Here is a 26,182-nt window from a genome sequence, read left to right on the forward strand (position 1 = left end):
CATAGCTTGGCAAAGCTATTTGATGCTGGAGGTTTCAACTTCAGCATCAGCTCCGCCACTCAAATATCCAACAAGCTCTCCCCGGGGACCAACGCCATAGCCGTCCAACTAGTAGCGGGGCAGGCATCAGGGAGTTTCGAGGATCCAGGGGAAGGTGCTGTTCGAACACCAACAAATGTTTCCGGGGGCTCGTTTCAACAAAAGACGAAGGAGCCAAGGGATATGAGGATGCGACTTCGACCGTGATGAGGCCCATTTGAAATCGATATTCGATGTGCAGCAAGCTGGATATTGCTGCAATACCGTGGATGGGGAATGGTGGACTTGCTTGGAAATTTCGCTGTTGTGATATCATACTATGAAGAGGCTTCCACTAGGTATAATCTTCATCCATTATTAGTTTACATGGACCTTCATACTATCCTCATTTGAATCATTCACATCATTGGACTGAGCGCGTCTAAACTCCCTCTTTGGTATGGAAGAGACCTCTTCCACTAAATATTACACGGAGCGATCCATTTGTGGGATCCACTACCATCCTGCCCTTCCACCGTGAAAGGTATACTCGAGGTAGAAGAATTTCGAATACACCTTTGAAGATCTCAAAGTCCATGAAACGAAACAAATCGGCTTGAGTTTCGTTTTTATATTGCAACCAGGGTTCCATCAGTCCCATGTTCGTCCATTAGAGTAGGCATGATTGCCAAAATCATCATTGGTCTGAAAGGAGTCGATGCTAGGTTTGGCGGACGGCTTTCGATTGTTGAACTCGTTCTGTTCAATCACTCAGATGTGATTGATCGCTGCTTTCCCTAGGCCCTCCCTGGCCATATCGAAGGAATCATGCACCAGAGGTACTCGGTCTTGAGCGAGTCCGTGCAAGTGGTTGTTCCCACCGACTAACATCGTAGGGTGGAGGCCCAAAGGGCGAAAGAAGCGGTCCGTTTGCTGCATCGTTCGAACTGACAGCCCAGCCAACACTGCTTGGGACCCGGGATATTTCATCCATACTTGCCCGGGACCTTGGCTCCCACCCATCACTACCCAAGCTACCGACCGTCATCATCGCTTGATGGAGTGCCTCCAGATCTCTTACGCGCTGCGGGTCGTCGAGCAGTCTATTATTTTCCTGTTCTACAGGTGACATAGCTGAAATGGCGGAAACAGTCGAAACGGGACTTTCACCCCTGGGAGATTCTGCTTCGGAAGGTGGGTACCAAGGAGGTACTGACCAGGGCATGTCTGCCTCCCCAAGACGAAATTGGGAGGGTGTCGGGGGCAAAGGTTGGTTCGTCCTTTCGTATGAGACTACTCGATTCCTTGGGAAAGAGGGCGCCCGTGTGCACGCGGGACTACTGAGGAGTTGCGTCCGACCAAGCGCAGCCGGCGGGGCTGAAGTGCCTCTTTCGTGTTGCTCTGTAGTTCGAACGCCAAGTCTCCGCTGCCGTTCCTGCTGTTGTTGATGCCGGGTCTGGCGATGGGCTTGGAAGCCCTCTCCCGGCGTTAGGATCGCAGGAGGTTGTTGACTATATCTCCCCTCCTCATATTGCTTCCGCATTCGTTCCTCGTATAATCTTTCTTCCATCCTCTTGGAGGCATATCTCAAAGACGCGGTGTGTGTCCGGCGCTCGCCCGAAGAAAAAGATAGGCCAACCTCGAGGTTGAGAAATATTGCTGGAATTGGACATCGTGATGACGGCTTCGGGGGGTGGGGGGTCTCCCATTCTGCAGTCTCCATTTGTTCCACCTATGGCAACGGAGTGTTTGACGAAATCCAACTCAAAAATATAAGGTGTTGAAGATGAGGAAAGAATTGGTATTATCAAGCGCCCCAACTATGGGTAGACAATGAGCAGTGTAGCGTGAATGAAACAAATTCTTAACAAAAAAACACCAACAAGAAAGTAAATACTCCGACTACTTCATCCTGGACGTATCGGGCTTTAGCCTCTATCCCTAGACCGCTGTTATTCGTAGGAGTAGGCGCGCAGGATGAGAATCCTTGATGGCTGTGCAGTCTGCGGAATACGGCACTAGCGAAATTGGGGCCGGGCAAACTCAGGTAGCCCGCGAAGTACTTATTATTGCAACTACACCGAATTTACATCAAACACGGGCTTGGCCCTCCCACAGTTCATTGTGCAGACCCTGAGACGCCTGGGTTCACCTGAAGGCTACAGCTTGCTCTGGTCCTAATCTCCGCGCCGGGTATCTGCCATATAGGAGGTCGAGATCCAACCTTGCCTTACTATGTAGGTCTGTGTTAGTTGGGGCCCTCTGCTCAGTTCAATGATGGGCACATCCAAAGACCGTGAATTGGCTTCTTGACATGTTGACGTTTCTCAATTCCCAGAGTGGAGACGAATCCAAGTGGGAATATCTGGCCCGAGATGATATGCATCCTGCTGGAGATCATAATGGAGATATGTCTTGGGGCTTTGCTTATGATCTTTGTTATCATGACTTCTTTTTACAAGTATGTATAGTTAGAGCTTGGTATTGTGTTTGCCTTTCCTTTGAGCATCTTGAAGACTCGGATCGCAATAGCCGCGACGATACTATTACTCCAAATGCGTGGAGTTTTCGTAAAAAAGAAAAGTGAAGCCGCATAAGTAATAATAGCAGCGCAATTTGTGTGCTGATTGCGCTGAGCTTCTAGGTAGAGAATGCGGTGACGCCGCACACGTAAGGTCCTATCCGTGGCGATGCATAACTGCGGAACAAGTCACTTGGCTGTGGCTATGACACCCATTTCTAATGATTACAATATACTTTTCTCACTGTTCAATTGTATTGCTTATCTACGCTAGGAATTGAAGAGCACAGCAGACTGCACTATAGCTACAGTAGCTGTTGGGGTGCTGTAATAGCGTTCCCTGTTTCTCTCCCGGGAAAAGGAATTTGTGAACTCATCTCGCCAACAAACAGCCTTGGTAGGTACTTTACGTACTGACCGTAGTACAGCAGTGGCCATTGTTGGCGGTGAGGCCGACGTAATTAATTGTTCAACTACTCTAATCGGTTTTTAAGATGACAATAGCCCTCAGGGATTATACTCGCAAGCTTCCGCTTGAATTGCAGGTTGGAAGTACAGAAAGTAGGATCTGGATAGTACCTGATGATGTCCAACGTCTTAAGTCTAAATTATTCAAGCAGCGTACAAGGCTTCGACATGAGTAGAGCCGCTTGTCAACAACACAAGAACTGGAAATCATCAAACCTCCTTCATCCCCAGAAAGCCAGCGACACGAGACAAAACAGAAGAGAAAAGTAGGAAAGGAAGATGGACGAAAGACTTTAACAACGAAAGCCCATCTTCAATACCAAAAACGAAATCCTCATAAGAAATCGAAAGTCCCCAAGTCCCAAACCCCAAAAAACACTATCAAACGACAAACTCTTTCTAGGCTCCAAACACCGAACACCCTCATCAACTCTCTGCTTCCTCCCTCCATGGTCAGGGAGACGTAGGTATCCGGTATTGAAGGTTATGACGGTTGGATTCGGAAATTGTGAGCACTGTTGCGACGTTTTGCTCCATGTTCAGCGCCATAATGCAGGTTGATAGGAGAACCAACTTCATCTGATACCGGGGACGAGGATTCGGAGATCGATCGAGGGGATTCTGGTGCTAGGATGTTTATAACATGAAGTGGAAAGAAAGAGCTTAGATTTCCGTATCAGGGCTGACGCTGGGTGAACGAGTCTGGTATTGCGGAAGGTGTCCAAGGCCTTGGAGGTATAGGTAGGTACTAGGTACAAGAGGGAGCCCTGCGCTCCTCCCCTAGAATTCCGTTCAGTCCTACGCGAGGTACTGGCGCAACTTCTCCCTTAAGGGCGGATCGAAAACCATCCAACGGATTATGATATCAGCTATGGTTACTATCCTTTTCTTCCCCTAGTGAATAGCTCTCATAGTCATCTCCACCACCGCAAATGTGCCCGCACTGACTGGCATAGCCCTCAAAAGAGTCGGTCCGAGTCCTTTCCAGAAGCCTCTGAGTCCCTCCGCTTTGTAAGTTTGGGCAAAGCAGTCACGCATACTCTTGTACCGCATCTTCTCCCCGAACCCATCACTCTGCATCTTGCTCTTCACGACATCAAATGGATAGCTCCCCAACCACAGTGCTTCTCCTGCTAAACCACCATAGAATGCAATCTTCCAGCTCGGGATATCTTTCCTCTCGATCTTGTTCCGTAGAGCGTCTGCATTCATCATATATTCAAACGCCAGAAACCAGACTCCGTAGGCCTGTGCTTCTCGCAAGATGGTGACTGCTTCGCCGCGGTAGAGGCCACGCAGCACGCCCTCGTGAGCTGAGAGTTTACGCACACAGTCCAAAGGACCCGAGTAGAGCCTATTGGCTCCATGAGGTTGAGTCTGTAATCTAATACGGACATGCTCAATTGGCCCCGAAATTACCGAGTTCGCAATACCGGCAAAAGCCCCTGCAGCGTAGTACTGAGGGTAGGAGAGTCCCGGGGACTGTAGAGGGTTCTTGGAGGCATTGTAGGCTTCAAAGCGGCGACGTGCTTCGTGGAAGGCGCCGAACTGCACGGAGACACACGCCCCAATACCAATCAAAGGTGTTAAGGTACCTTTGTAGAAGGCAAGCGGACCTTCTGTTTTGTAGATTGTTTTTGCTGCCGCGAGGGCGTTGGGGTAGGTGGTCGACGTTTGTAGTCGGACCTTGACAATATCAAACGGTTGACCTATGTGGATGTCAGCTAAGCTCATCCGACTGACACCAATTCAATCACAGCATATATGAGAACTTCATCTGACTTTCACTCTGAGAAGAGAAACGTAGCACAAGAATGTTGACAGCTTTTCGTTGCAATAACCCCACTTCTGATAGCACGTGATCCGATATCAAAGATCAAAGAAAGCAAAGCAATTGACCAAAGAAAGGGATCTCAAGCTCACCCAACAAAACCTGGGCAACACCACCTGCAGCACCAGCAAAGAGATCTTTCAATGTGCGCACCGTTCCCCCCTCGTCGAGTTCAGCAGCCGCGTCCGCCATCTTGGATATTACCCCTCCCCGCTACTCCAATTGTCTTCCAAGCTCTCCCTTTCTAAGATAGCAACTAGCTATCACAGAGGTCGCGTTCTGCTGTCACTCTCTATAGGTAGATGCGAAAGGGTATATGTGAATTGAGACGAGAATGGGGCCTTGTTATTGGAAGTTTTCTCTTGGTCGGGCTAAATTATGAGGTGCTCGCTTAGTCATAGTAGCACGTGATTATCAAAAGATGGGGGAAAGTTCATGTTGGTATCACTCTGGTATGTCTCGTTGAAAGCATCACTACGAAACACTACTCCGAAAGGGTCGACATTCAAGTAAGTACCAAGATGTCATACTTGCGCAAAGTAGGTTACCAGTACAGTAGGAGGTTAGAAAGTTATTATTTATTCTCATTACTATGTTCCACATATTCATGGCACCTCCAAAAACTCCTTCAATGCAATCGACTTCTCGGTTGAAGGTCTTGGGTACTCCGAAACTCCATCTTACAATATCACCTCTTGCCATGCTCCATGCAAGGGCCCAGCTATTGATCACACAGTGGCCTAGCTCTCCTAATTCTCACATGCCTAAAGCTATCAAAGCGAGGCCAGGAAATTGGAGCCAGTAAATTCCAGGCGCCAGAATTGGAGGAACCGCTTTCTTCTCTTCCTAGCCAAGGTAACGAGAATCATGGGGAATAGCCGAGAGCCCGCTGGTTGGATGGAGGGAGCTCTCAACTAGAATAGCGGCGAGTATGATCTGAACACATAACCCCAGGTCTGCAACCGACAATGCACAAACCAAATCAGGGCCACATGCATTCGTACATGAACATCCAATCGCCGTACCAACTTTCGAATCGCCCAATCAATGTTGAAAACTGATCTCCTGGGCTCTTCCATTGTCTTGTGTTGAGCCCACCGGTCATCAAATGTCGTTTGAATGCGATGTTCATTGTGAATGAAGAGAAGGAGCATCCTGTAAAGTGTGTGCTCTTCGATAGCACCAGAAAGTCCACAAGAGCTTGCTGATCCCAGCTCATGTTTGTTAGCCGTTGATAATCCTCTCCCTGCAACAACGTCATCTTCGTGGCAACATGTAATGGCATTGTCTGGTTCCTTGCTTTGTCCGTGAATCGCCTCGCCTCTTTGGCATCTCCACAGGCAAGATAAGCGTACTTAAGGCCCAATTTCTGGCTTTGTTGCAGGTAGCCATTACTCTGCTCTTCAAAGTTGGGCCAGAAACCTAGGGAATCACTCTCGGTTCTCAGATGAACACCTAGATATGGAGCGTCCAGAGTAGGCGGATGTGGTTCCACACCGGCGAATTTAGACATCGCGGACAGCGTTTTGGCAGCAAGTTCTTGTAAATCCTTCCGTATCCTCAGGATGTCTCCAAAAGTCGATGCAAACTCCGGTCCATCTCGATATATTGGCCATTCGAAGAAAGTCGCCCATTTGAATCTGATGGTTACCGGTGCCTCTGCAGTAGGTTTGCGGCGCGTTGTCTCGAGCCAGGCGTGGAACTTCGGTCGAAAAAAATCCAGATGCCTATTCACGCCGCGGCCATCGCATCCATCCAAATCGATATTTAAGTCTTTGGGGTAGAATTCCTCAATCTTCAAAACTGAGGCCGCATTTGGTATTTCCTCCACTGTATCGAATACCTTCATCTGCGGGCAGGAAGTATTCAAGGCGTGGATGAAATGAGCCTTGTCGAAAAAGTATTCAAAAGGCTGGAAACCAGTCGTAAAGATGTTCGCCAGGTCATCTTCGGATCGTCTTTGTATCCTGGGCATGATAAGCTGCGACGCGCCTGCATCAATTGCATATCGAATACAGGTCAAGATGAAGTTCCTGATATTGCCAATCCCCCCAGAATTGTTATCACAAACAAACGTCAACCCCGGCACCCATTCTGTTTCCTCGCACACTCGCTTCAGAGGCCATGAAACATATTCGCCATCGAAGTTGTAGTCTCGGATATTGAAGAGTAAGGAATGGGGATCCGAGGACAAGGAAGAAGACGGCGGTGGCTCAGACCCTCTAGATTCGCCATCGCCAGCAGGACGGGATTTAAAGGGACTGAAGTTGATGAACGAGGATTCGAAGAAGAGGGAATTGATGACGAGGATGTTGAAGCATAAAGCTGCGAGGATCACATATCTGTATTTGTACCATTTGATGCGCCAGATGCCGTTAATCATCTCGGAAAAGCCGTTGGCATTCATTATCGAAGGGAAAGAAGGGAAGAAGAGAATTCAGCGTCGGAGAGAGGGATGGTACGCGGACCAGAGAGAGACTGCGGAATGAATGCTGCGTTTCTCAGTAATGTCGGGTCTGGCAAGGAAGGTTCATTCTTCTAAAAGCGAAGAGAGGGCGAGCGCAGCGGTCGTGAATCCAAAGTCTCCCTTGTGCGGCGCAGGCTCACACTCTGACCACCCAAGTTCGGGAGAGGAGCGAGGAAGACGGGGAGAGGGGTGAGAGAGAGGAGTGAGACGGCAGAATGGACGACCACGGTCCAGCTCCAGAATAATATACGACAGCTTGGCGCTTGGCGCTTGGCCGTTTCTTTTTAATGCTGGATTATTTTTGGTCCTCCCAAAGCACGATCGGATGCGAATGACTCGAGCCATTGGCCAGCATTACTTGTTCGAAAGGCGTCCCATAGGACTCTGGATTACATAAGATACTACCTGAGGTATTCAAAGATCCAGCTGTATCTTGCTCCAAGCACATCTTACATGTTACATACTTCATAAGTCCACTGGCCGATATAGACAGGAGGACCCTTTTCCAAGAGACAAGCATGTGGCTGTAGTATTCTGGCCTGGAAAAGGGGCTCTTCTCCTGCCCCGGAAACCCCCTGCATTATCAACCCTTGGCGGACCTCGGTATCCGCTTTACGCCGTATTTCAACGGACCATGATATCACCACAAAGGGGGAGTCAGCCTTCCGTGTTGAAGGACCGGTACTACGTGCTTGGGGCGTCCTCCATACGATATAATGATTCCGTCACGCCTGTCGAGTTCTGCCTCCGAAACTCAAAAGATCTCTAGCGCTTATAGCTACTACTCCATAGTGATGCTCTTTGCTAGGTGCCTGACGCTTTGATCCGGCCGATTTTTAAACATCTCTGAAGTTGCTTTCTTCCCGCAATGACAACTTCTGGTGGGAGAAGAGGAGGAATACTTGTGGGGGGAAGTGAGAGATTATTAGGTTAGCTTGGCTACAGTGCAATTACTGCCATGTGAGTGTGGAGGACTTGCATGCTGATGATCACTGCTGAAGGATATGATGTTCCGCTGTGCGGGGTAGAAATGCATTAATACATTTAGGGAATCTGTCAATATTCCAGGTACCTTGGGAAACCGACGGCCCGACTTGAGGAGCAGAATGTTGAATTACTAGTACAGTGGGACGTCCAAATAGTAACAGTGATTAGCCTCTCCAAGATTTGAAGTACAAAGACATGATAACAAGCATGTCCTTTTCAAACAAAATAATTGAAGCTTTTGATGTCCGTGAGATACTTCAGATGCTTTTCTACATTTGATCTGGGTATAACAGCCTTCGTCACCGTCCCCAATTCGAATATCTAGTTATTCAGTCGTTAATAATGTTCCTACGACTACAAGACCCCCCAATCAAAGGTCTCAACTCTTCTCCGCAGGATAGATTTAGCTTCATGTCCACTGATATAGTTATACCCCATCTTTACGACGAAAGCCTCGGCCTCAGAGTCACTACCCGATAATTCAGTGCAGGCATCCTTAAGCGACGGACCAGGTTGGCCATCCTCAACAGTTAAGGGCAAATTCAGTAAAAGGACGCCCTCCCTTAGCTTCGGCATACCCAGGGTGGGTGCATCTACCAATCTCTCCATGGTGACGACGTCCTGCATAAACCGTGCTGCGCCTAATGCTGTAAATCTCTGTTTGAATAGGACATCACTCCATAAGAGATCCTGGAGAGCATCCAACGTTGCCCGCCAGATTCTTCGAAATGGTGAAAAGCCAAGCGCTCTTTGTAGAAAGCTTAGTTCCAGTTTTAATGTCTGCTCGAAGGTCAATAGTTGATTCATGAAATTCGAATTCGGTCTCAAGTATTCGATGAGACTAGATAAACGAACTGAGTAAACATACCTGGAGGGGTTGGTCTAGTTCGGGAGTAATTGCGATAATAGAGGGATTTGGAACTTCGTCGCCCACTGTCGTCCATTGCGGAGTACTAAGGTAGGGTTTAAAAGCTTGCGGGAAGCTGTATTTCGGCGCCTGCATGAGGAAATCTAAAGCTCTGCTCTGGAGACGGCTAAACCCTTGAATGGTCATATCAAATACGGATCCATCCGCATCTGAGCCCACGGCCGTAGATGTGGATTCTTTGACGGTGGTATAAGTCATCTCACCAGCAAGGTTGTCGTCCACACTGGCTGACTTCGCTCTTCCTTGCAATTCGTCCCAAAGTGCCACGAAAAACTGAGGCTCTGTTAGTGCATTATGATGTGACTCTAAAGGGTAACTTACTTCCTCATTACTCCACTCGTTCAAGGTGCTTATGATGTGTTCGGCACTTCCGTAAACCTTGCAAAGACTTTCCAAACCGGCAATTCCCTCGACTTCAGCTTGCATTTCTTTTGTGACTCCATGGAGTCTTCGGCCTAGAGGAGATAGGATTGTCTGATATGCATCCAGAGAGTCACTAAGTCGGCCATGATATTGGTCAAGAATCTCCGCTTGGATTTCGATCAGAAAATACATTTTGTTCCGAAATCTCCGGATACGATTGTACGATTTCGTTACAGTCAGTAGAAGGTCCGTGACTTGGGTTGCAACAGATGTGTACTTCGTCTTTCCTGGGCTGGTACTATCGTAGTCGATGCTGTCTGGCGCCTTTATGATTTCCTGATATCTCTGAAGTGCAAAGTCCTTTTCAACCTGCAACCATCGATCGAAATAGGTATCCAGGACCTCCCAGGTGATTCCCTTCCAGCCGAACTGAACATTTCCGGCGTCATAACTGAATTTGATTCTGATAGTGTCATCAAATTCGAATAACTGATGCATGAATCGGCTCAATAATCCAGGATCATTAGAGATCTCTTTCAACAGGCTGCTAACCTTCTCCCTCAAAACAGGCAGCAGGGCGGTGATGAATGCCGCCACAGGATCCACGTATATCGAGTTCCCTGCCAGCACGTTGCCTCGAAAATGCGCTGCTAGTACAGGTCCCACGTTCTCACGCAGGAAAGGTTCCCAGTTCTCTATAGTTCCAACGAACCATGAAAGGAAATAGTCACCAAGCTTCGAACGTCAGCAAATGGCTCGTAACTATAAGGTAGATGCTAACCTTGTTTGCAGCGTTTGTAGGCTTATCGCTGAAAAAATGATATTTAAATTGTTGTATAAATGTTTTGGCCAAGACGCCCATAGGGAGGAGAATGATAGGCTCCCGCGCATCCATCAGTTCTGGATACTGTAGGTCTAGAAGTTTCTCAAAGCAATCACTCCATTCCCTAGTAGGCACGCTTGCACTGTCCGGCCATTTTGACTTCTGCAGTATCGATTCAAATTCGTCCGTCATTATCTTCTTCATTTGCTCCCACAATCGGGTGGAGGCTTGATCAACATAATTGACAAGGTGAACAGCCGCTCCCTCGGCCGACTCCTGCAGGTTGTTCAACAATTTGGCAAGCTCTTTCAACTGCGTATATGGTCCAAGGGCTTCCTTTGGGTTTGCAGGGAGATGTTTGTGGGCATCTTTGGTAAGATCGTCGACCTCCTTTAGCAACTCGACATATTCCGTAGCCAGGTCAACCTTTCGAAGCTTCTCCATAGGCCCTTTAAGACGATTTACAGCTTGCTCAGGTGTATCGGCCGAGATGACCATCATCAGACGTTTATAGACATTGTTTTGTTGCTCCTCGAATTCTTTGGCTCGCTGGAGTATTAGGGAATTGTGGTTGGCAGAGGCCCGCTTTGATTCCTCCAACTTGGCTCTGGCTTCAACTAGCTGTGGTTGTATTAGCCAGAGAGCTCAGAAACCGTCCTGCAATGTGGATACTGACCTGCTTTTCCAATTGCTTCTTCTGGGTCTCCACATTTTCTATGAGACCAGCAAGGTCACCAAAATCCGCAGGCGTCTGAATCTTGTCATTAAGGTAGTCTTCCAGTCTGATGTCTCTTTCTCCAACTGGGATTTCCGCTTTTGGATCAAGGAGGATAGCCACAGGGCTTGGGTCCCGATATGCTGAGGGGGCGGCCATCGTTGGTGGTTAATCGTGTGAGTGATGCTTGCTGAAGTTGCAAGGTAGTTGTCCAGATCTCATCTGGGGCATTGATTTTCCGGTCCAGGGCCGATTTGGCGAGCGCGTTGCTTCGAGCGCGATTCCAAGCCTCGATGACGCACCGACGCACCGTACACGACTTCAGCAACATAATGTACTGAGCTGGACACAGAAGGCATTTCGACAGGCGCCAGCTTACTGAGGGATAGTAATTGTGCGCATGGAATTGGGGTAATTATAAGGAAAAGCGCGGAAACCGTGATGCAAGAGAAAGTACCTGACGTCAACCACACCCGTTGACGGTCACTTCGAGCTAGCTGAACGCTGCTATCTCATACCTGATATCCATGCTTTCGATATGGGCAGTCCTGCGAAACGGCGGAAGCTCAATGACAGCTCTAAATCCTCTCCTGCCCCATCCAGAAACCTTGATTTCTTCTTCGGAAAACAGAAGCAGAACCCTCCTTCCCGAGCTTCGAACCATGGAGAGCGAGATATCGAGTCTCCTAATGAAGGATCCAAGTTGACAGATGAACAGCTGGCCAGGAAGCTACAAGCGGAGTGGGATCAAGAGGAAGCCAGTGACAACTCCGCGAGACAGAATTCTGCTAGCAAGGAGGCAGACGGGATATTGGATTCGTCAGGCCCTCCAGACAGCAGTATAGGTTTTCAACCCACGTATGATATCTATTCGGATGGCAAAAGAGAGAATGAGGATGAAGTTGGCAGGCTGGATTCAAGACCTGAAAAGCCACAGCAAGAGCCAAAAGGAAAGAATACACTCTCTCTGCAGTCAACTGGTTCGGCAGAAGATGCCATAACCTCGAATATACCCTTTGATGAGAGTCCCTTAACTTTTGAACCTTCCAAGTATGTCGAAGATTTACAGAGTCATTGGGCTGCTGACGGAGGCAATGCATCCTATGCACTTCTTACTAGATGCTTTGTGCTTATCAACAGCACTCAGAGTCGGATTAAGATTGTTGATACTCTTGTGAATGCTCTGAGGGTTATTATCGAGGGGGATCCAAGTAGTCTACTACCTACTGTACGTACAATATATTGCTTTTGCTATATCTCTTGAACACATACCTTGCTGTATGTCATATGTTAATGCTAGCTATTTCTTGTGCAAGCTGTTATGCTTCACATCTTCAGCAATCCTTATTAACATGGCTTCCAGGTATGGCTGGCGACCAACTCCATATCCCCACCGTATATATCACTTGAGCTTGGACTCGGTGGATCCGCGATTTCGAAAGCATTAAAGACGGTGTGTGGTCTAGATAGCCGGTCTCTCAAGGCACTTTACGATAAGGTCGGCGATGCTGGCGATGTGGCCTTTGAAGCCAAGAAGAAACAAAGTTTTACACTCCGGAAGCCTAAGCCGCTTACAATCAAAGGCGTCTATCAGTCGCTGGTTAAAATAGCCAGTACTCAGGGAACAGGAAGCGGGGAAATCAAGCAAAGCATTGTCAACAAGTTACTGCAAGATGCAAGAGGAGCGGAAGAAAGTCGATACATCGTCAGAACTCTTTGTCAGCATGTAAGCATTCTTCAACCCTTTGTTTGAAGCTTCACTGACAGCCATACAGTTGCGTATTGGAGCCGTCAAAACAACCATGTTGATTGCTCTTTCTCGAGCCTTCCTACTATCACGCCCCCCTGGTGCAGACTTCCCTCTCAAATCGCAGGAAGAGCTAGGTAAACTCAAGAAGGATGCCTTGGCTGAGGTTTGGGCTAAAGCGGAGGAGACTGTGAAGGCGTGTTTCGCCAAAAGACCGAACTATAACGATTTGATTCCCGCACTTCTTGAAGTTGGAGTTTGCGACGAACTCCTCATTAGATGTGGCCTTGCTTTGCACGTTCCTCTCCTCCCTATGTTGGGAAGCATCACCAGAGACCTCTCCGAAATGCTCACTAAGCTTCAAGGTCGAGATTTCAGCTGTGAGTATAAATACGATGGCCAGCGAGCTCAGATTCATTGTGATGCGCAAGGCAAAGTCTCGATATTTTCTAGGCATCTTGAGCTCATGACCGACAAATATCCCGACCTAGTGGCTTTGATCCCGAAAGTCAGCGGCGATGGAGTGAGCAGCTTTATTATGGAGGGCGAAGTCGTTGCGGTGGATCAGGAATCTGGAGAACTGAAGACTTTCCAAACACTGGCTAATAGGGCGCGGAAAGACGTAGCAATTGGGAGCGTCAAAGTCTCAGTCTGCTTATTCGCCTTTGATCTGATGTATCTGAACGGCGAACCATTGCTAGATCGGCCCTTTCGAGAGAGACGAGAGCTCCTGCGAAGCCTATTCACAGAGATTCCCAACAAATTTACCTGGGTGAAAAGCATCGACGCCACATCTCAAGATTCAGAGATTATTCTCGAATTCTTTAAAAGTGCAACGGATAGCAAATGTGAAGGTTTGATGGTGAAAATTCTCGACAACCTCCCGAACCCGAAACTGAAAGAGGAGGTTGAAGAAGACGCAGTTACACTCGAACCTGCTGCTAATAGTAGCAAAGGAGTGAAAAAGTCAGACAATGAAAAGGAGCCAAAGAAAAATCGCCGTAAAGCCCTGCTCTCAACCTACGAACCTGACAAGCGTCTCGAATCCTGGCTCAAGGTCAAGAAAGACTATAGCACCTCCTTCGACACCTTGGATCTAATACCAATTGCCGGCTGGCACGGGCAAGGACGAAAAGCCAAGTTCTGGTCTCCAATTCTCCTTGCAGTGCGGAACGAGGAAACTGGAAGCCTGGAGGCAGTTTGCAAATGTATCAGTGGATTCACAGATACGTTTTATAAAGCAAATAAAGAATACTATGAGGAAGGCGGCGAGCACGTCCTTGGCGGCAAACCGGCGTATATTGAGTACGAAGGGGGTTATCCAGATGTTTGGTTTGAACCGCAGGAGGTTTGGGAGATGTAAGTGACCCCTGTGAGCCACATTTCGTTGCCTGGCTAACGTTCACAGAGCGTTTGCAGATATAACGATTAGTCCTACGTACAAGGCGGCGATAGGGTTGGTAAGTGAAGAGAAGGGGCTCAGCTTGAGGTTTCCGCGGTTCCTGAAGAAGAGAGAAGATAAGGGGGTTGACGAGGCGAGCACGAGCGAGTTCTTAGCAGGGTTATGGAGGAAGCAGGAAGAGAAAGCTCCGACTTCTACCCCTAAAGAAACTCCGGACGAGAACGAAGGTGGCGAAGACGAGATATAAAGCTATGTCCCTCTCTTTCTTTGGCTGGCTTGCTAAATCACGAGGATTATGACTTGTCAATAGGGGCAACACCTATGGAAACGGAAATGGCGGGGTAGGATAATTTCAATTCCCCCTTGTTGAAATTTTACTACGTATTAGAGATCTACCTACTAATAATAATGTACCGTACTGTAATGTACCGTATTGTGTACACCTGCATATCCATTAGTTGTCATGTTGCAACCACATAGAGGTAAATGCAATCGACTCCTACGTAGGTAGGGGCCTATTCCGTTGTTAGGTACAGTAGTGCGCGATATGACAGGTCCATAGACAAACATGACATATTGACACGGTTATTGATGCCGTGACACTTGTACATGATTGGCCGGGCACGTTAAACTTCCTAGGCCAATCCACTGAATCCACTCGGCAAGGCTGGGTCTGGCGGACCGCCTTGCTATGCGATATGCGATAGGCTGGGGTTCTCAAGGAGCGAAACAGGTACATCATCGATCCAGTGTCATCGAACCCGCTTTCTCCAGGACACAAAGCTCACTCACGACGCAGGTAAGGAATTATCCATTTATCTCGACAATTCAAAATGGCTACTCCAACGTTGCTCGATATGCCAGATCCTCCATCCAACCCTGACACCCCTACTGAGGCTCCGTAAGTAGCTCTCAAGCGCGAGTGCACCCCCTCCTCCCCCCACCAGGCTGATCGCAAGAAGTGGCACCCCGAACTCCACCACCACATCCCTATCCGCGCTCTCTACGACCGCAATCAAAGATGGCCATCGTGGTACCGTTTTCCAGAATACCGGCAGCTTGGGTCATCGTCACAGCGCTTCAAGCAACACACTTGAAGCCGAGCGCGCGGACCGCATCTCACGTCTAGCGGGTCTAGAGCGTGTTTCTACAGTGCGAGGTGCAAATCCCAATGCCGCAGGTAGTCCAGGAACTGGCCCTGCCGGTACAGGTCAGATACCAGGTTACTTCGATGCAGCAGGCAATCCTGTCTACACGACCAAGGTTTCGACTGTAGGCTCTGCCTCAGCGTCAACGGGCGGGCGAACCACAACATGGGCCAGCGGGAGTACCAAAGGGCACACGGAAGGAGATGATGATGATAGAGAGGTGGATCAAATGAGCATGGATACCAACGATGATCGGGACAGATATTCAGCCAGTGTTATGGATGAGGATATGGACGTTGACGGTATGAGTGACGACATATCTCTCGTTGGCTTTGGAGAGGGAGCCGGCAGTACGGTTAGTGGACCGACGTATTCTAGGAGCAATCTGGTACCAAGGAGCGGGTTGGCAAACCAGTGGCAGAGCAGCGCATCTTCAACTCCGCTCAGTGGGAACACATCTGCTACCGTTGAGCAACAGAAACGGGAGGCGAGGATGATAGATGGGTTAGCAGATGACACGGCGAGTGGGTACGTTGACACTGCTGCTAGAGGTGGAGTGCCGGTAGGGAATCCAGGCTCTGGGGTTGAGGCTGCAGAGAGAATTTTGAAGGGCAGTCTTGACGATGACGAGGAAAAAAGACCGCCTTTGGGAAGTCCCGATGAGGCTGGATTGGGAAAATTCTACTTCGAGGAAAAGAAGTAGATCGGAAGAGATTCTGTAATATTAAGTTCTGTTTCGTTCGGCGTTTACTAAGGTGTAGGCGGATATGAGAATAAATTCGTTATACCGACTGGAAGAGTTTCCACAGCTGCCTTGTACAGGGAAGATCCAATCTCTGAGACCGATTCTATTTTTCAATGTCAAAGAGAATGCTAATCCTTTTGGTATTACATTTATTCTATGCACTTGTTCTATCTGTTAATACGACTTTTTCTTTTTTTTCCCAATCTCAAGAAATAACTCACGGGTGCATTCGCTACCTTGACCGCATCACACTGTTTTCAAACACAAAATGCGGCGTTGCCAAAGGGAGAGGCAGTGCTTGATAAAGCCTCCCCTCTCCTTAAACCCCTCCAAGGCATCCAACATGTTTTATTTTCGTGCGGCACTTGATTTACCTCGCCCTCCTCGGAAGCTGCTTATCGTGAGACAGACGCGCGCGCCGCAGCCTTGCCACGTTGGTGCATCTTTTCAGAATTCCCATGACCACTTCGCCAGAAAACAAGTGAGGAATTGCCCAATTGTGATAACGGATCGAACCGATCATCCCTGATGATGCTGAGTACGTTCCATTTGTCGCACAGTGCTGAGAATTTCTCACATAATTCTAGCTGGGAGACTTAAAATAGCTCTCTCGCCATCCTTGAAATAAGGTTATCCATCACTTATCATGTATTCGCATACTCTGGCATTTTTTGATATTTTATTTGGCTTCTTGCATTGTCTGGATGAGGCTGTCTATTAGAGGACACTGAGAAATGGAACAGATTTCCCCCAACCGCTATCACGCGTATTCGAACCCTGCGGAGGCTAATTGGCGGCCGCAAATACCAACGGGTTATAGTAATGGAGGAGCTCATAACGGCGGAGAACCTGATGGCGAGAAATCGTACTTTGAGGAAGATAGGAAGAAGACGATATGCGGACTATCGCCGAAGATATTTTGGATCCTGGTTGCGGTCTCAATAACATTAGTGATCGGTGGTGCGATTGGAGGGGGAGTTGCGGCTGCAGTGCTAAAGAAGCATCATAAAGCTGCTGGGTACGGGTATTCATTCTGCATAAGGAATGACTGAGGACTAACAGTCTGTCCAGCCAGGTAGTCTCGTCATCTCCCTCTTCCATCCGTTCACTCTCCTCGATCCCCTCAACTTCGAGCTCTATACCAGCATCCACTTCCTCTCCGCCAGTAGCAACCATAACCAGCAATACAGCCACCTGACCTGGGCCCAAGGATACAACCTACTCCTCAATGCCTTAGCTTAATATCCACCACTTCCTTCGTCATCCTCTGCAACACCGACATCCTCCTAAACGCTGGCGTAGCACCACCCATCGACCTCTATATAGGTCACGCGCAAACCTCTTTCGGTACCTGCTTAGATCCCAGGGCGGAGGGAAACATTGATTTCACATGACTGATGAATAAGGGGAGTTGTACAGGCGCAATTTCAGTTATTTATTCCTAGTTCTTTCTTGTAAAGGTTTCATGAAGGGCTGCTATTTGGCAGAAAGCGACGCTTACCTACAAGGAGGGCAAAAAAGGGTTTCGATTTGAACTGTTTACTTCTCTATTGTTTGGTTTGTTATGCAGTTGTGGATTTGGCGTACCTTGATCGGGTCGTCGTTTTGCTAAAGAGACACGTCTAAGTCTGATAAAAGTCCAGGTTCTCTTGTGGTTGGGTTTAAAATCTATAGAATTTAAGAGTTCATATGCCAAGGGCAGAACGAGAAGAAAACATTTTCATGGTAGTCTTAGACTTTTGTAAGCACAAGGAGTGAACTCTATGTATTTTATACGTGCAATTGCATTGAAAAGCTCTATACTTATACAGTTTGCCAGCTCGAGCTATATTGTACATCTGAAGCCCCATAATACCGTGTGGTGCAAATGAACCCATGGACCCCCTTCTACAATCAAACCAACGCCAGATCCAGCCATTATCCTAGGAATTAAACCTGCCTAGCCCATGATTTCTCCCTGGATTCCCCCTAGAGCATCAAATTTCAATTAACCCCTGCGCCATTCTTATCAAATCATAGTCCAGCAGCAACTGGATTGCCATTGACTTGTGTCTTAGATGGAGATCCCATTGCACCTGCCTGTGCTGCGTTCCTCGCTTGCTGTTGCAAGCCTTGCTGCTGTGCCAGTTGTGCCCGCTGACGCTCCATCATACTTGCCTGCTCCGCGGTTGTCATGAATGTGCTGTAATTGGTAGGGCCGAGAGCTGGTTGCGTGTGCTGTGGTTGCGGTGACTGAGAAGAGCCTCCGTTCATCATTGAATTTTGGCTCAATGGATTTTGAAGGTATGGACGGGTCCCTTGAGACGTGGGCGGAGTTGGTGTGGAATATGAAGGTCGGCCCTGCAACTGAGAGGGGGTTGGTTGCGGGCTATAAAGCGGCTTCTGAGGAGAAGGTTGGCGATTGGCATTAATACCATTGCCATATGGATAGCCAAGCCCATTTTGTGCCGGAGCTTGCTGAGGGTAAGAAGGCTGGCTCGGATATCGCCCATTCATAGGTGTCTGAGAAGTAGACTGTGGCATGCCTTGGTAAGGCTGGGTAGGAGGACGAGCATAAGGCTGTGCACCGGGTGTATGAGGGTATTGTGGAGGATACGGTGGGTTATATTGTTGAGGGATGGGCCTAGGAGCCTGGTGCGCATATGCCGGCGCTGCGTATGGGGCTGATCTATAAGGTGTAGCAGATGCAGGTCGTTGCAATGGGTAAGGAGCAGGAGCAGTGGCAGGTGGTCGTTGATAATTGTTCGGTGGTTGCCGAATCGGTGTCTGAGAACCATAGTACTGCTGGGGTATAGGCCCTGCAGGGCGTTGTGCAGAATATTGGTTGCCAAAGAAAGCAGCGGAATTGTTGCGTGGGAGCGATACAGGTTGAGCAGCACGTGGAGCGGTAGAAGGTGCAGCCAATCCTGCAAGCTTCGTTCTAGATGCCTCGTCTTCCTCCATAACCCCGTTATATTCTTTCATTGGGATAGGAATTTTAGTGCTGATGCTCAGCTCCGCCAGCTGATCAGAATTGAGCTTAGCAACGGCAAACGGCGGTAGAGTAGCGATCATTAATGCAAGTTGAGACTTGAGAACTTCGTATGTTGCAAGTTCTGATTCGCTAGGCTTTGAAGGAGTTCCGAGGGTTGTCGTGTCAGTAGTAGAGAGGAGTCCCATGGGGCGATTTGTCGGATTTAGCGACAAATGGCGAATTCGCTGGTAGGAGTTCAATGTCTCCAGTAGCTCAGAGATACTTTCGAGAACCTCGTCGACATCTTTCTCCTCCACTGATTTCTCAACAGTAGTCCCGAGGCTGGGATCTATCGCTTCCTTTTCGAACATCTCCACAGCTTCACGGAACTTCTCGTCTTCGTCAACGTCGTCTTCAATCTTTGCTGGGCCAGTTTCAGTAGAATCGATGGCAACACCATCAAGCTCATTCGCATTCTCTACCAATCGTTGGAAACTCTTTTCCCCAAATCGCTGCCACCAAGCGCGATTGAGCTGGCCTTCGGGAACAATAGCCGCTGCGTCATCTTTGGTTGGAGCGAAGCTAGAATAAGCACCTCGGAAGAGCCCTTCCAACTTTGCAGCTTCAGATTCAGCGGCATCAATATCCAGTTGGGGTGCTTTAGATCCACCAAGGCTCATGGCTCGGTCACGTTGCTTTCTCTTATTATCTTGCACCGCAGAGGTATTGCTATAATCGAGCCATTGGCCAGTCGAAATCGATTGTTTGAAATAGCTTGAACTTTTGGGAGAAGGATCTGCTGTAGCTGGCTGATACCAGCCTACTGTGGATGATCGCGTCGTTGCAACTTTCGAAGGCTTGGGTGGTTGCAGGGTCGGTAGAGTAGGGGGAGTCGGGAATAGGTCGCCCAATGTAGGTACACGTTTATTTTCCTCAATCACGCCACAAGAATCGATAGGCACAATATGTGTCGTGGTGATACCATTGGGGAGCCCGGCATCTTGGATAGGCAGTGTGGTGTCTTGAACCTCTCCTTTAACTGATGCCAGTTTCTGTTTACTCGAAAAGAGCTGTCGCGGCCCCCCAGCAGTATTTCCATAAAGAGTGAGAACCGCTTTGTTTTCGCCCGGGTTCGCATTGATTTGTGTGAATGCTTTGGAGCCCAAGCCACCGTTCGCCAACGAAACGGTACCATTCATACCGGCCATCTTCTGGTTGTCGGCTTTGTTCTTTTGCGCAAGATCGTGCGCTCTCTTTTTGAAAGAGGAAACCTTCGCAGACACCTCGATCTGGGTGTGCGAAAGAGGTGTGAATTGATGATTCCGAACAGCATCGTCCGACAGCCCCAGCTCCTTCATAATATCAGAAACTGCCGAATCAATATCCTCAAGGACGTCATCGAGGGTAGAATAGAGGTTCGCGGATGAACGCGTAATAACGGTAGATGCTTCGTCGCTACCCTCAGCTTTCTGCCGCTTTGCTTGAGGTTCGGTCGAGGAAGCACGTTCTGCGAGAGGTCGTGTAAGGACGAAGGGGTCAGAGTCGTGACTGGATATGGTATCAATAAATGCATGTTCTACCTCTGTCCGAGCAAGGGCGGCATGAGGAAAAGATGTTTTGGGAATATGAAATCCTTGCAATTTGAAGGAGCGAGTATAACTTACGCTTTAAGCACATCAACAAAGTCCCGAATTACGGCTTGTGGGTCTTCGCCCGTTTGGTTGTTCTTCGATTCAGTGATGCCATTTATGTGACTTTGAACCTCTATCGTGTCGTCGCGCTTTCGCTTTCCCGAGAGGGTGGTAGAAGCATTGGTGGAATCCGAGTGCGACGGCGGGCTGGGAGCCCCAGCGATCGAGGCCATCACGAGGTTTTCAATCCCTCGCGATGGGATTTTGGGCTTTGCCTTCGCGGGTCGTCGCGAGTCGCGATCGCAGAGGGTAGCGAGTGGAATGTGTGACCGACAAGTTGCGTGCGGGCCGGCAGGTGAAGATTTGCCAAACCCCAAGACTTCGCTTGAGCTGAACAATACGCGGGACGCTCGATCTGATGTAAGTGGACAGCGGGGAAAGGGATTCCTTCTCGCGGTCCGTTTGTGTGTGGTGGATACGTCGTTCACCCCAGGAATGTACAGTCTGAAGCAAAAAGCGACAGCCATGTCAAGTCGAGCCACGCTAAAGCCGGTTCGCTTAGTCATGATTTTCTCCGGGAGGTCGACTGCAGGCTCAAAGCAAAGACATCCGGCTCTACCACGCCTACTATCTTCACCACATACAACCAGCTACGACCCATTGAATCTTCCCACGTGAAGCTTTTGATCTTTGCACGTCTCAATATCTTGAAAGCCCTGGAATCCTCTCTTTTGCCCAACAACAGTTGCTATGCCATTTTTCAAGCTTGACTTGGCTGTCTTTTCCTGGGACTTTTAGATCCTTTGGACAACATGAACGAATGCAATCGTGCCTATTTTCCTCGGGATTGGGCGGTGCCTTTTTACGGCGATCTGCCAGCTCCACAAGGTTTGCCAGCCATCATATCGTAAGTCAGAAGCTCCGTGTCCTCGCTTTCCCCTAACCTTTCACAGTTCAAACACATCTTCGCAATCTCAGCCCGACAATACCTACACCATGGTTCGTCACCTCTTCGAATCTCACCGAAGTCTCCAAAATCGAGGAGACCAAAAGGAATGGCGGTCAAGGCCGGATCTGGGGCTTTATACGTGTTCGGCCATCCAACGAACACTCGTCAATTAGGGGAACGCGGGGCCGTGGTGAGGTATTCCCCTTCTCTTCACAGGACCAGTACCCAAAGGACACTGAAGAGGAAGCGGCCATCTCCTCCAGCCTCTCTTGCACGATGGCTTGATATAGACAGCGATTGGGAAAGAGAATTATACTGGCTAAGTGTTCGGAAGTATCTTTCGCCCTCATCACTACCAAATATCCTTTTGGAGTACCTTCATAGGTCCAAATATCGTAATGTATGTTCTGCCCCCTCCCCGTTTGGCAAATAAGTCTGACAGCCATGTAGACTACTCCGGGAGCGTTCGAGCAGTCCTTCCACGATCAAGCCGTGGTCACCCTACGAAATAGAGGCCTGACAATGGCTGATGTCAACAACTGGGCCTGGATTGTTTCAGCACAAAGTGTAGATGAGATGGCCGAGCGATTTCTCTCCACGGGTTCCAATAACCCAACTTTTCTCTTGCTTGAAATACTCCGGCGGGATATCCTGCAAGTCAGGACGTTGAAACTATTACTCTGCTACACCTGGAACCAACTCGTAGGAACACCTCGATCCAATCTTACAACAATCTCTGAAACGGAGCTCAATGCCATTGTCGTTCCTCCGTCAGAAGCGCCGCGCAGTCATCTGAATCCGTCTAGCCGGCCTCCCACGCTTGAAGATTCAACCTTTATCATGATAATAAGCCGCCTTCTACGCCAGGCTCGTCGTATCTGGGCTCCAGCTGTAGTCAATATTTCACATATGGCCGGCCTAATCATTCATTTAATTCTGCATAGCAACAATTGTGACCCAAGGCAATTAGATCCACGAATGCACCATCGACTCTGTCGGATCTACAACCATACCCTGCGCTTATTAGCCTTGCCGGCCTCTATAGATCCTCTGAAGTCCATGAGTTACAATTGGCGAGCGCAAACTGTTCTTCTAGAGGCTGTCGGGCACCTTAACCCACCGTTGACACTGGATCAAGATAGCTACCGTGCTGTTGTTCAAGTGCTGGCTGCTTCTAAAAAGTCTGAGAGAGAATCAAGGGTTGCAAACCTTAGAACTAGGAGCTGGCCTCCTTGGCGAATTGATCAGGACGGCATGGATGCGCAACGTTCACTTGAAGATGATCTCAGCAGAGTTGTATCCGCAACAATGCGAACTAAAGAGTCTGGGTACACGGAAAGTGTAAAGGATCAAGCATTTAGGATCTTAGGAGGTCAGGAGCCTGATGGAACACCAACGATCCAGACTCGAAAGCTCATAAAGCGGAGACCGCGGCCTGCCGAACGCAAAGCTCATAGTGATGTCGAGCCAGACCTATGGGCTGCTAGAATCGAGGCAACTCGCGATATTCAAGAAGCCTGGAGCGCTTTCAAAGGTTTCGAGGAGCAAGGTGGCCAACCGAGCTCACGCATGTACCTCGCCATGTTCGAGAAACTCGATTTTGACAAAGCAAGGTCCGGAAAAAAGGCGCAATATGACGCATCGCCGGGGGATGGCAAGGAAGTGTTTACCCCTTTGACCGATAATGTCAGTACTTTCTATCGACAACGCCTTCTACCGCCTAGTTTTGATGAACTCTACGACAAGATGATTCAGTCCGGTTCTCGGCCCACTGGCAGACTTCTGACATTCCTCCTTGGGCATGCGCGAACTGTGGGTAAAGGTCTGCAGTATCTACGTGATAGTCAAGTGAATCAGCGAGCTGTAGCATTTCTATCCGGGGATAAGGAGATATCCCCCGCCATCCTGGAAAAGTTGCCCGCTTCAACCTTTGCAGCATTTATCATGCTTCTATGTCGATTTGCTCCTCGTGCTGTGTGTACAGAAACTTCACCATCCAAATCGGATGAAGCAGATGAGCACGACGAGAACGCGGAACTTGCTCAAATTGGTTCTGAGTATCAAATCCTGGAACCCAAAAGACACTCGGGGGGGCCACAACTCAATCCACTTCTTCATACCATGGAGCTTCTGAAGGAAAGTCGAACACATTTTCGGCCTGCATGGTATGCATTATTCGCCGCTTTGGCTCGACGCGGTGTTATAATTGATCGTGGTCTAGTTGGAGATCCTAGAAATGACCTTCTATCCTGGCAAGTACTGGTCGCTGCACTTGGTGACTTCCACCGATGTGGTCTTGAACTGGATCCTCGAGGCTTTCAAATCATCTGCCATGGTCTTGAAAAGGCTGTTCTTGCTTCATTCGATGTTACTTTAGCCGAGAAAGTGGCCGCATTTGCGCAGTATCCAGTGACCGTGGTCGTGGATGAGTTCATGAAGATGTCTGAGGCTGAGGAGATGGACCCTCCATATCGTATTCCGAAACTTCTACACTCAATCGGCGGAGAGCATCTTCATGCCTATGTGCGTGTATTGGGTCTCATCGAGGACTATGAGGGCATTATGTATCTTCTGAAATGGATGCGAACGCATCACGAGGCGTTGGAAGAGATCGCTATTCAGTCTCGCAATGGACCAAAACTCATTAGGAGGGTCTTCATTGCGATGAGAGTTTTCCTCAGTGGCACTGTTTATGAGGCCGAGGCTGAGAGGCTTATTGAGAGTGTCGAGAAATGGGACGGCTGGCCTCAAGAATTTGAAGCGCAAAAGTATCTTGAACGATGGACCGGAAAGCCTAGGAGTGAAGATGACTCTGAAGAGACGGCTTAACAGATATGATTATATGGTTTGGGTTCGCCATAATTGTTCCCGATATTGTATTTATATATGAATGTAAATGTAAATGTAAATATAAAGACTCTTTGTGATATCCGTCAAATAATTGCTCTTGGCCTCTTTTTTAATTGTATCTTTCAATTCTGGTAGATATGAAGTATATACCTACTGTTGGCTTCCCCCAACTATCCAACATCTCAAGAAGCCTTCCACCTCATTCTCCTAACCCGTCCCAATCCGCAGGAGCTGTGTCATCTTCCCTCTCGGATTGATTCCCCGTTTACCAGCCCTTTTCAACACCTTTCCATGTACGCTTCCGGGGGTTAGTCATGTATCTAGAAACGCAAGGCGATCTCGCATCCGGTGACCAGGTCTCGGGTCATAGGAGGTGGAGAGGCAGTGTTAAGCGTTGTGGCATGGATGTGCAGGACTGGGTTAGGGATCAGAGGACAATTAGATCTGTAGGGAGCAGGTTGTGGGATGTTAAGGGAGTCTGTTATAGTTGGATGGAACTAGAGACACCTTGTCGGTGGGGGGAACAAAAAAGGTATGTCATTACCCCCACTTCAGACTCATGAACAACTTCACTGGACATTGTGACATTTTACAATATTTGTACATATCTCTTTATCTCACGATGTCCTCAAACAATAAGACGATCATTGCATTCGATTTGTACGGGACCTTACTTTCCACTGAGAGCATTGCAACAGAGCTGGCGTCTCATTTTGGAGAGGAGAAGGCTCGATCTATAGCAGCATCATGGCGCCGTTACCAGCTTGAATATACTTGGAGGATGAATAGCATGTGTATTTCTCCATCTTCATAGCTTCTTCCCTGACCTGGGTATTGATTCTTTGATCCAGCATTATATAAGCCTTTCTCAGACATCACCCGTGCATCACTCAAGCACGCATTAGCTGAGTCAGGAGTCTCTCTCTCGGACTCAGATATCGAAAGCCTGATGAAAGCATACAACTCTCTCGGAACTTTCCCAGATGTGGCGCCGGGTCTCGAAGGTCTCGCATCAGATCCCGACATTGATGCCTACGTCTTCTCCAATGGAACTGACGCCATGGTCAGCTCATCCGTGGCGCTGTCGCCGTCGCTCTCACCGCACAGGGCGAACTTCAGAGGTCTCATCACCGTTCAGGAAATCCAAGTCTTCAAACCAGACCCAAGAGTGTACCAGCACCTCGCTAAGAAGGTAGGAAAGAGCACAAGCAAAGAAGACATGGCTACCATCTGGCTTGTGACTGGGAATCCATTCGACGTTGTTGGAGCCAGAGCAGCTGGAATCCAGGCGGCGTGGGTGGATCGAGCAAACGGGGGATGGAATGATAGACTTGGAGAGTTGGCAAGTGGTGGGCCAACAATCATAGTGAAAGGAGTGGATGAGGCAGTGGACGCTATTCGAAAATGGACGGCAGAGCAATGAGCATGGTGGGTAAGGTACCTATGGACAGAAGTGCTGGGCATAAAAACGAGAATACCGCAATAGTGTCAGGATAGGAGCGCTTCTTTTTATAAACTTTGTATAATTTGATACGAGGTATGGTGTACATTTCCAGTGACAATTGAGCGGCCTCTGAAATAAAGGTCCAAATTATCCCCGTCAATGTACCGAAGTAGATTGGCGTGGGAGGGTCGT

At 48.6% G+C, this 26,182-nt stretch overlaps 10 protein-coding genes across 10 annotated transcripts; 5 read left to right on the forward strand and 5 right to left on the reverse strand.

Annotated features, from left to right (window-relative positions):
- Positions 1-669: 669 nt before the first annotated feature.
- On the reverse strand, positions 670-2,419 carry M430DRAFT_23162 (hypothetical protein; the record flags this gene model as incomplete). The annotated part of the gene is made up of 5 exons (XM_024864849.1): positions 670-777; positions 908-1,750; positions 1,916-2,093; positions 2,171-2,251; positions 2,304-2,419. 5 exons carry the CDS (start codon positions 2,417-2,419, stop codon positions 670-672), a joined length of 1,326 nt encoding a protein of 441 aa, XP_024716665.1.
- A 1,482-nt stretch (positions 2,420-3,901) lies between these two features.
- On the reverse strand, positions 3,902-5,030 carry M430DRAFT_110646 (hypothetical protein; the record flags this gene model as incomplete). Its single annotated transcript, XM_024861376.1, has 2 exons — positions 3,902-4,716; positions 4,931-5,030. 2 exons carry the CDS (start codon positions 5,028-5,030, stop codon positions 3,902-3,904), a joined length of 915 nt encoding a protein of 304 aa, XP_024716666.1.
- A 418-nt stretch (positions 5,031-5,448) lies between these two features.
- M430DRAFT_37637 (hypothetical protein) lies at positions 5,449-6,729 on the reverse strand. Its single transcript, XM_024867155.1, has one exon. It carries the CDS (start codon positions 6,685-6,687, stop codon positions 5,821-5,823), a length of 867 nt encoding a protein of 288 aa, XP_024716667.1. The 5' UTR covers positions 6,688-6,729; the 3' UTR covers positions 5,449-5,820.
- A 1,788-nt stretch (positions 6,730-8,517) lies between these two features.
- Positions 8,518-11,348, reverse strand: M430DRAFT_148067 (hypothetical protein). Its single transcript, XM_024863103.1, has 5 exons — positions 11,083-11,348; positions 10,365-11,027; positions 9,542-10,318; positions 9,161-9,493; positions 8,518-9,072 (listed from the first exon to the last, which is right to left on the reverse strand). Exons 1-5 carry the CDS (start codon positions 11,278-11,280, stop codon positions 8,647-8,649), a joined length of 2,397 nt encoding a protein of 798 aa, XP_024716668.1. The 5' UTR covers positions 11,281-11,348; the 3' UTR covers positions 8,518-8,646.
- Positions 11,349-11,434: 86 nt separating this feature from the next.
- Positions 11,435-14,689, forward strand: M430DRAFT_129385 (hypothetical protein). Its single transcript, XM_024862097.1, has 4 exons — positions 11,435-12,349; positions 12,485-12,847; positions 12,897-14,227; positions 14,277-14,689. Exons 1-4 carry the CDS (start codon positions 11,660-11,662, stop codon positions 14,515-14,517), a joined length of 2,625 nt encoding a protein of 874 aa, XP_024716669.1. The 5' UTR covers positions 11,435-11,659; the 3' UTR covers positions 14,518-14,689.
- A 351-nt stretch (positions 14,690-15,040) lies between these two features.
- On the forward strand, positions 15,041-16,259 carry M430DRAFT_45844 (hypothetical protein). The gene is made up of 2 exons (XM_024867796.1): positions 15,041-15,171; positions 15,233-16,259. Exons 1-2 carry the CDS (start codon positions 15,104-15,106, stop codon positions 16,119-16,121), a joined length of 957 nt encoding a protein of 318 aa, XP_024716670.1. The 5' UTR covers positions 15,041-15,103; the 3' UTR covers positions 16,122-16,259.
- Positions 16,260-16,865: 606 nt separating this feature from the next.
- M430DRAFT_45845 (hypothetical protein) lies at positions 16,866-17,733 on the forward strand. Its single transcript, XM_024867797.1, has 2 exons — positions 16,866-17,181; positions 17,243-17,733. The coding sequence occupies exons 1-2, from the start codon at positions 16,898-16,900 to the stop codon at positions 17,403-17,405; spliced, it is 447 nt and encodes a 148-aa protein (XP_024716671.1). The 5' UTR covers positions 16,866-16,897; the 3' UTR covers positions 17,406-17,733.
- Positions 17,734-18,176: 443 nt separating this feature from the next.
- M430DRAFT_54302 (hypothetical protein) lies at positions 18,177-20,980 on the reverse strand (the record flags this gene model as incomplete). Its single annotated transcript, XM_024868456.1, has 2 exons — positions 18,177-20,664; positions 20,781-20,980. The coding sequence occupies 2 exons, from the start codon at positions 20,978-20,980 to the stop codon at positions 18,177-18,179; spliced, it is 2,688 nt and encodes an 895-aa protein (XP_024716672.1).
- A 391-nt stretch (positions 20,981-21,371) lies between these two features.
- On the forward strand, positions 21,372-24,631 carry M430DRAFT_37641 (hypothetical protein). Its single transcript, XM_024867156.1, has 3 exons — positions 21,372-21,654; positions 21,701-22,096; positions 22,147-24,631. Exons 2-3 carry the CDS (start codon positions 21,803-21,805, stop codon positions 24,523-24,525), a joined length of 2,673 nt encoding a protein of 890 aa, XP_024716673.1. The 5' UTR covers positions 21,372-21,654; positions 21,701-21,802; the 3' UTR covers positions 24,526-24,631.
- A 492-nt stretch (positions 24,632-25,123) lies between these two features.
- Positions 25,124-26,115, forward strand: M430DRAFT_37642 (hypothetical protein). Its single transcript, XM_024867157.1, has 2 exons — positions 25,124-25,340; positions 25,398-26,115. Exons 1-2 carry the CDS (start codon positions 25,169-25,171, stop codon positions 25,967-25,969), a joined length of 744 nt encoding a protein of 247 aa, XP_024716674.1. The 5' UTR covers positions 25,124-25,168; the 3' UTR covers positions 25,970-26,115.
- Positions 26,116-26,182: the final 67 nt, after the last annotated feature.

The sequence above is a fragment of the Amorphotheca resinae genome, assembly GCF_003019875.1.
Source record: "Amorphotheca resinae ATCC 22711 unplaced genomic scaffold M430scaffold_14, whole genome shotgun sequence".
Classification (NCBI taxonomy): domain Eukaryota; kingdom Fungi; phylum Ascomycota; class Leotiomycetes; order Helotiales; family Amorphothecaceae; genus Amorphotheca; species Amorphotheca resinae.